The sequence below is a fragment of the Strongylocentrotus purpuratus genome, unplaced genomic scaffold (assembly GCF_000002235.5).
Source record: "Strongylocentrotus purpuratus isolate Spur 01 unplaced genomic scaffold, Spur_5.0 spur5_scaffold_4, whole genome shotgun sequence".
Classification (NCBI taxonomy): Eukaryota; Metazoa; Echinodermata; class Echinoidea; order Camarodonta; family Strongylocentrotidae; genus Strongylocentrotus; species Strongylocentrotus purpuratus.
In genome coordinates, this window is record NW_022145610.1 from 33225992 (window position 1) to 33235042 (window position 9051).

The 9051-nt window shown below is 43.6% G+C and overlaps 2 protein-coding genes across 2 annotated transcripts; both read right to left on the reverse strand.

The window, feature by feature from the left end:
* Positions 1-19: 19 nt before the first annotated feature.
* On the reverse strand, positions 20-5882 carry LOC115929118 (flocculation protein FLO1-like; the record flags this gene model as incomplete). The annotated part of the gene is made up of 4 exons (XM_030997331.1): positions 5066-5882; positions 3422-4963; positions 2981-3367; positions 20-409 (listed from the first exon to the last, which is right to left on the reverse strand). Coding segments are annotated over exons 1-4 (3102 nt in total), but the record flags the coding sequence as incomplete, so codon positions are not given.
* A 1243-nt stretch (positions 5883-7125) lies between these two features.
* Positions 7126-8249, reverse strand: LOC115929119 (bypass of stop codon protein 1-like; the record flags this gene model as incomplete). Its single annotated transcript, XM_030997332.1, has 1 exon — positions 7126-8249. A coding segment is annotated over exon 1 (891 nt), but the record flags the coding sequence as incomplete, so codon positions are not given.
* Between the last annotated feature and the right edge of the window lie 802 nt (positions 8250-9051).

A 9051-nucleotide genomic window follows, 5' to 3' on the forward strand; every position in this document is an offset into this window, starting at 1 on the left:
TGATATCTGATGTTGGTAGAGCGGTAGATGTCATATCTGAGGTAAATCCGTCTGTTGTTCCTGATTCAGTTGTCTCCTCCTCAGTAGTAAGACCATTGGTGGTGATATCTGATGTTGGTAGAGCAGTAGATGTCATATCTGAGGTGATTCCCTCAGTTGTTCCCGATTCCGTTGTCTCCTCCTCAGTAATTAGACCATTGGTGGTGATATCTGAGGTCGGTAGAGCAGTAGATGTCATATCTGAGGTGATTCCCTCAGTTGTTCCTAATTCAGTTGTCTCCTCCTCAGTAGTTAAACCATTAGTTGTGATATCTGATGCTGACGGCCCAGTTGATGTAACATCTGAAGTGAATCCCTCAGTTGTTCCTGATTCAGTTGTCTCCTCCTCGGTAGTCATACCATTGGTTGTGATATCTGATGTTGGTAGAGAAGTAGATGTCATATCTGAGGTGAATCCCTCAGTTGTTCCTGATTCAGTTGTCTCCTCCTCAGTAGTTAGACCATTGGTGGTGATATCCGAGGTTGACGGCCCAGTTGATGTCATATCTGAGGTGAATCCCTCAGTTGTTTCCGATTCTGTTGTCTCCTTCTCAGTAGTTAGACCATTAGTTGTAATATCTGATGTTGGTAGAGCAGTTGATGTCATATCTGAGGTAAATCTGTCTGTTGTTCCTGATTCAGTTGTCTCCTCCTCAGTAGTCAGACCATTGGTGGTGATATCTGTTGTTAAGGGTGCAGTTGATGTAATATCTGAGGTGATTCCCTCAGTTGTTCCTGATTCAGTTGTCTCCTCCTCAGTAGTTAGACCATTGGTGGTGATATCTGATGTTGGTACAGCAGTAGATGTCATATCTGAGGTGAATCCCTCAGTTGTTCCTAATTCAGTTGTCTCCTCCTCAGTAGTCAGACCATTGGTGGTGATATCTGTTGTTAAGGGTGCAGTTGATGTAACATCTGAGGTGATTCCCTCTGTTGTTCCCGATTCCGTTGTCTCCTCCTCAGTAGTCATACCATTGGTTGTGATATCTGATGTTGGTAGAGCAGTAGATGTCATATCTGAGATGAATCCCTCAGTTGTTCCTGAATCAGTTGTCTCATCCTTAGTAGTTAGACCATTGGTGGTGATATCTGAGGTTAAAGGCCCAGTTGATGTCATATCTGAGGTGAATCCCTCAGTTGTTCCTGATTCAGTTGTCTCCTCCTCAGTAGTTAGACCATTGGTGGTGATATCTGATGTTGGTAGAGAAGTAGATGTCATATCTGAGGTGAATCCCTCAGTTGTTCCTGATTCAGTTGTCTCCTCCTCAGTAGTTAGACCATTGGTGGTGATATCCGAGGTTGACGGCCCAGTTGATGTCATATCTGAGGTGAATCCCTCAGTTGTTTCCAATTCTGTTGTCTCCTTCTCAGTAGTTAGACCATTAGTTGTAATATCTAATGTTGGTAGAGCAGTTGATGTCATATCTGAGGTAAATCTGTCTGTTGTTCCTGATTCAGTTGTCTCCTCCTCAGTAGTCAGACCATTGGTGGTGATATCTGTTGTTAAGGGTGCAGTTGATGTAATATCTGAGGTGATTCCCTCAGTTGTTCCTGATTCAGTTGTCTCCTCCTCAGTAGTTAGACCATTGGTGGTGATATCTGATGTTGGTACAGCAGTAGATGTCATATCTGAGGTGAATCCCTCAGTTGTTCCTAATTCAGTTGTCTCCTCCTCAGTAGTTAGACCATTAGTTGTGATATCTGATGCTGACGGCCCAGTTGATGTAACATCTGAAGTGAATCCCTCAGTTGTTCCTGATTCAGTTGTCTCCTCCTCGGTAGTCATACCATTGGTTGTGATATCTGATGTTGGTAGAGCAGTAGATGTCGTATCTGAGATGAATCCCTCAGTTGTTCCTGAATCAGTTGTCTCATCCTCAGAAGTTAGACCATTGGTGGTGATATCTGAGGTTGAAGGCCCAGTTGATGTCATATCTGAGGTGAATCCCTCAGTTGTTCCTGATTCAGTTGTCTCCTCCTCAGTAGTTAGACCATTGGTGGTGATATCTGATGTTGGTAGAGCAGTAGATGTCATATCTGAGGTGAATCCCTCAGTTGTTCCTGATTCAGTTATCTCCTCCTCAGTAGTTAGACCATTGGTTGTGATATCTGATGTTGGTAGAGCAGTAGATGTCATATCTTTGGTGATTCCCTCAGTTGTTCCCGATGCTGTTGTCTCCTCCTCAGTAGTTAGACCATTGGTTGTTATATCTGATGTTGGTAGAGCAGTAGATGTCATATCTGAGGTAAATCCGTCTGTTGTTCCTGATTCAGTTGTCTCCTCCTCAGTAGTCAGACCATTGGTGGTGATATCTGTTGTTAAGGGTGCAGTTGATGTAACATCTGAGGTGATTCCCCCTGTTGTTCCCGATTCCGTTGTCTCCTCCTCAGTAGTTAGACCATTGGTTGTGATATCTGATGTTGGTTCAGCAGTAGATGTCAAATCTGAGGTGAATCCCTCTGTTGTTCCTGATTCAGTTGTCTCCTCCTCAGTAGTAAGACCATTGGTGGTGATATCTGATGTTGGTAGAGCAGTAGATGTCATATCTGAGGTGAATCCCTCAGTTGTTCCTGATTCAGTTGTTTCCTCCTCAGTAGTTAGACCATTAGTTGTGATATCTGATGCTGAAGGCCCAGTTGATGTAACATCTGAAGTGAATCCCTCAGTTGTTCCTAATTCAGTTGTCTCCTCCTCGGTAGTCATACCATTTGTTGTGATATCTGATGTTGGTAGAGAAGTAGATGTCATATCTGAGGTGAATCCCTCAGTTGTTCCTGATTCAGTTGTCTCCTCCTCAGTAGTTAAACCATTGGTGGTGATATCTGATGTTGGTAGAGCAGTAGATGTCATATCTGAGGTGAATCCCTCAGTTGTTCCTGATTCAGTTGTCTCCTCCTCAGTAGTTAAACCATTGGTTGTTATATCTGATGTTGGTAGAGCGGTAGATGTCATATCTGAGGTAAATCCGTCTGTTGTTCCTGATTCAGTTGTCTCCTCCTCAGTAGTAAGACCATTGGTGGTGATATCTGATGTTGGTAGAGCAGTAGATGTCATATCTGAGGTGATTCCCTCAGTTGTTCCCGATTCCGTTGTCTCCTCCTCAGTAGTTAGACCATTGGTGGTGATATCTGATGTCGGTAGAGCAGTAGATGTCATATCTGAGGTGATTCCCTCAGTGGTTCCTAATTCAGTTGTCTCCTCCTCAGTAGTTAAACCATTAGTTGTGATATCTGATGCTGACGGCCCAGTTGATGTAACATCTGAAGTGAATCCCTCAGTTGTTCCTGATTCAGTTGTCTCCTCCTCGGTAGTCATACCATTGGTTGTGATATCTGATGTTGGTAGAGCAGTAGATGTCATATCTGAGGTGATTCCCTCAGTTGTTCCTGATTCAGTTGTCTCCTCCTCAGTAGTTAGACCATTGGTGGTGATATCCGAGGTTGATGGCCCAGTTGATGTCATATCTGAGGTGAATCCCTCAGTTGTTTCCAATTCTGTTGTCTCCTCCTCAGTAGTTAGACCATTAGTTGTAATATCTGATGTTGGTAGAGCAGTTGATGTCATATCTGAGGTAAATCTGTCTGTTGTTCCTGATTCAGTTGTCTCCTCCTCAGTAGTCAGACCATTGGTGGTGATATCTGTTGTTAAGGGTGCAGTTGATGTAATATCTGAGGTGATTCCCTCAGTTGTTCCTGATTCAGTTGTCTCCTCCTCAGTAGTTAGACCATTGGTGGTGATATCTGATGTTGGTACAGCAGTAGATGTCATATCTGAGGTGAATCCCTCAGTTGTTCCTAATTCAGTTGTCTCCTCCTCAGTAGTTAGACCATTAGTTGTGATATCTGATGCTGACGGCCCAGTTGATGTAACATCTGAAGTGAATCCCTCAGTTGTTCCTGATTCAGTTGTCTCCTCCTCGGTAGTCATACCATTGGTTGTGATATCTGATGTTGGTAGAGCAGTAGATGTCATATCTGAGATGAATCCCTCAGTTGTTCCTGAATCAGTTGTCTCATCCTCAGTAGTTAGACCATTGGTGGTGATATCTGAGGTTAAAGGCCCAGTTGATGTCATATCTGAGGTGAATCCCTCAGTTGTTCCTGATTCAGTTGTCTCCTCCTCAGTAGTTAGACCATTGGTGGTGATATCTGATGTTGGTAGAGAAGTAGATGTCATATATGAGGTGAATCCCTCAGTTGTTCCTGATTCAGTTGTCTCCTCCTCAGTAGTTAGACCATTGGTGGTGATATCCGAGGTTGACGGCCCAGTTGATGTCATATCTAAGGTGAATCCCTCAGTTGTTTCCAATTCTGTTGTCTCCTTCTCAGTAGTTAGACCATTAGTTGTAATATCTGATGTTGGTAGAGCAGTTGATGTCATATCTGAGGTAAATCTGTCTGTTGTTCCTGATTCAGTTGTCTCCTCCTCAGTAGTCAGACCATTGGTGGTGATATCTGTTGTTAAGGGTGCAGTTGATGTAATATCTGAGGTGATTCCCTCAGTTGTTCCTGATTCAGTTGTCTCCTCCTCAGTAGTTAGACCATTGGTGGTGATATCTGATGTTGGTACAGCAGTAGATGTCATATCTGAGGTGAATCCCTCAGTTGTTCCTAATTCAGTTGTCTCCTCCTCAGTAGTTAGACCATTAGTTGTGATATCTGATGCTGACGGCCCAGTTGATGTAACATCTGAAGTGAATCCCTCAGTTGTTCCTGATTCAGTTGTCTCCTCCTCGGTAGTCATACCATTGGTTGTGATATCTGATGTTGGTAGAGCAGTAGATGTCATATCTGAGATGAATCCCTCAGTTGTTCCTGAATCAGTTGTCTCATCCTCAGTAGTTAGACCATTGGTGGTGATATCTGAGGTTGAAGGCCCAGTTGATGTCATATCTGAGGTGAATCCCTCAGTTGTTCCTGATTCAGTTGTCTCCTCCTCAGTAGTTAGACCATTGGTGGTGATATCTGATGTTGGTAGAGCAGTAGATGTCATATCTGAGGTGAATCCCTCAGTTGTTCCTGATTCAGTTATCTCCTCCTCAGTAGTCAGACCATTGGTGGTGATATCTGTTGTTAAGGGTGCAGTTGATGTAACATCTGAGGTGATTCCCTCTGTTGTTCCCGATTCCGTTGTCTCCTCCTCAGTAGTTAGACCATTGGTTGTGATATCTGATGTTGGTTCAGCAGTAGATGTCAAATCTGAGGTGAATCCCTCTGTTGTTCCTGATTCAGTTGTCTCCTCCTGAGTAGTAAGACCATTGGTGGTGATATCTGATGTTGGTAGAGCAGTAGATGTTATATCTGATGTGAATCCCTCAGTCGTTCCTGATTCAGTTGTCTCCTCCTCAGTAGTCATACCATTGGTTATGATATCTGATGTTGGTAGAGCAGTAGATGTCATATCTGAGGTGATTCCCTCAGATGTTCCCGATTCCGTTGTTTCCTCCTCAGTAGTTAGACCATTGGTGGTGATATCTGATGTTGGTAGAGCAGTAGATGTTATATCTGACGTGAATCCCTCAGTCGTTCCTGATTCCGTTGTTTCCTCCTCAGTAGTTAGACCATTGGTGGCGATATCTGATGTTGGTAGAGCAGTAGATGTTATATCTGACATGAATCCCTCAGTCGTTCCTGATTCAGTTGTCTCCTCCTCAGTAGTTAGACCATTGGTGGTGATATATGACGTTGGTAGAGCAGTAGATGTTATATCTGAGGTGAATCCCTCAGTCGTTCCTGATTCAGTTGTCTCCTCCTCAGTAGTTAGACCATTGGTGGTGATATCTGATGTTGGTAGAGCAGTAGATGTCATATCTGAGGTGAATCCCTCAGTTGTTCCTGATTCAGTTATCTCCTCCTCAGTAGTTAGACCATTGGTTGTGATATCTGATGTTGACAGCGAAGTTGATGTAACATCTGAAGTGAATCCTTCAGTTGTCTCCTCCTCTGTAGTCATACCATTGGTGGTGATATCTGTTGTTAAGGGTGCAGTTGATGTAACATCTGAGGTGATTCCCTCAGTTGTTCCTGATTCCGTTGTCTCTTCCTCAGTAGTTAGACCATTGGTGGTGATATCTGATGTTGGTAGAAGAGTAGATGTCATATCTGAGGTGAATCCCTCAGTTGTTCCTGATTCAGTTGTCTCCTCCTCGGTAGTCATGCCATTGGTTGTGATATCTGATGTTGGTAGAGAAGTAGATGTCATATCTGAGGTAAATCCCTCAGTTGTTCCTGATTCAGTTGTCTCCTCCTCAGTAGTTAGACCATCGGTGGTGATATCCGAGGTTGACGGCCCAGTTGATGTCATATCTGAGGTGAATCCCTCAGTTGTTTCCATTTCTGTTGTCTCCTTCTCAGTAGTTAGACCATTAGTTGTGATATCTGATGTTGGTAGAGCAGTTGATGTAATATCTGAGGTAAATCCGTCTGTTGTTCCTGATTCAGTTGTCTCCTCCTCAGTAGTCAGACCATTGGTGGTGATATCTGATGTTGGTAGAGCGGTAGATGTCATATCTGAGGTGAATCCCTCAGTTGTTCCTGATTCCGTAGTCTCATCCTCAGTAGTTAGACCATTGGTGGTGATATCTGAGGTTGAAGGCCCAGTTGATGTCATATCTGAGGTGAATCCCTCAGTTGTTCCTGATTCAGTTGTCTCCTCCTCAGTAGTTAGACCATTGGTGGTGATATCTGATGTTGGTAGAGCAGTAGATGTCATATCGAGGTGAATCCCCCAGTTGTTCCTGATTCAGTTGTCTCCTCCTCAGTAGTTAGACCATCGGTTGTGATATCTGATGTTGGTACAGCAGTAGATGTCATATCTGAGGTGAATTCCTCAGTTGTTCCTGATTCAGTTGTCTCTTCCTCAGTAGTTAGACCATTGGTTGTGATATCTGAGGTTGACGGCCCACTTGATGTAACATCTGAAGTGAATCCCTCAGTTGTTCCTGATTCAGTTGTCTCCTCCTCAGTAGTCATACCATTGGTTGTGATATCTGAGGTTGACGGCCCAGTTGATGTAACATCTGAGGTGAATCCCTCAGTTGTTCCTGATTCAGTTGTCTCCTCCTCAGTAGTCATACCATTGGTTGTGATATCTGATGTTGGAAGAGAAGTAGATGTCATATCTGAGGTGAATCCCTCAGTTGTTCCTGATTCAGTTGTCTCCTCCTCAGTAGTTAGACCATTGGTGGTGACATCTGAGGTTGACGGCCCAGTTGATGTTATATCTGATGTGAATCCCTCAGTTGTTCCTGATACAGTTGTCTCCTTCTCAGTAGTTAAACCATTGGTTGTTATATCTGATGTTGGTAGAGCAGTAGATGTCATATCTGAGGTAAATCCGTCTGTTGTTCCTGATTCAGTTGTCTCCTCCTTAGTAGTCAGACCATTAGTTGTGATATCTGATGTTGGTAGAGCAGTAGATGTGATATCTGAGGTAAATTCGTCTGTTGTTCCTGATTCAGTTGTCTCCTCCTTAGTAGTCAGACCATTGGTGGTGATATCTGTTGTAAAGGGTGCAGTTGATGTCATATCTGAGGTGAATCCCTCAGTTGTTCCCGATTCTGTTGTCTCCTCCTCAGTAGTCATACCATTTGTGGTGATATCTGATGTTGGTAGGGCAGTAGATGTCATATCTGAGGTGATTCCCTCAGTTGTTCCCGATTCTGTTGTCTCCTCCTCAGTAGTTAGACCATTTGTGGTGATATCTGATGTTGGTAGGGCAGTAGATGTCATATCTGAGGTGAATCCCTCAGTTGTTCCTAATTCAGTTGTCTCCTCCTCAGTAGTTAAACCATTGATGGTGATATCTGATGTTGACGGCCCAGTTGAAGTAATATCTGAGGTGAATCCCTTAGTTGTTCCTGATTCCGTTGTCTCCTTCTCAGTAATTAGACCATTGGTTGTGATATCTGATGTTGACAGCGAAGTTGATGTAACAGCTGAGGTGAATCCTTCAGTTGTCTCCTCCTCTGTAGTCATACCATTGGTGGTGATATCTGTTGTTAAGGGTGCAGTTGATGTAACATCTGAGGTGATTCCCTCAGTTGTTCCTGATTCCGTTGTCTCTTCCTCAGTAGTTAGACCATTGGTGGTGATATCTGATGTTGGTAGAGCAGTAGATGTTATATCTAAGGTGAATCCCTCAGTTGTTCCTAATTCAGTTGTCTCCTCCTCAGTAGTTAGACCATTGGTTGTGATATCTGATGTTGATACAGCAGTAGATGTCATATCTGAGGTGAATCCCTCAGTTGTTCCTGATTCAGTTGTCTCCTCCTCAGTAGTTAGACCATTGGTGGTGATATCTGATGTTGGTAGAGCAGTAGATGTCATATCTGAGGTGAATCCCCCAGTTGTTCCTGATTCAGTTGTCTCCTCCTCAGTAGTTAAACCATTGATGGTGATATCTGATGTTGACGGCCCAGTTGAAGTAATATCTGAGGTGAATCCCTTAGTTGTTCCTGATTCCGTTGTCTCCTTCTTAGTAATTAGACCATTGGTTGTGATATCTGATGTTGACAGCGAAGTTGATGTAACAGCTGAGGTGAATCCTTCAGTTGTCTCCTCATCTGTAGTCATACCATTGGTGGTGATATCTGTTGTTAAGGGTGCAGTTGATGTTATATCTGAGGTGATTCCCTCAGTTGTTCCTGATTCAGTTGTCTCCTCCTCAGTAGTTAGACCATTGGTGGTGATATCTGATGTTGGTAGAGCGGTAGATGTCATATCTGAGGTAAATCCCTCAGTTGTTCCTGATTCCGTAGTCTCATCCTCAGTAGTTAGACCATTGGTGGTGATATCTGATGTTGAAGGCCCAGTTGATGTCATATCTGAGGTGAATCCCTCAGTTGTTCCTGATTCAGTTGTCTCCTCCTCAGTAGTCATACCATTGGTGGTGATATCTGTTGTTAAGGGTGCAGTTGATGTAACATCTGAGGTGATTCCCTCAGTTGTTCCTGATTCAGTTGTCTCCTCCTCAGTAGTTAGACCATTGGTGGTGATATCTGATGTTGGTAG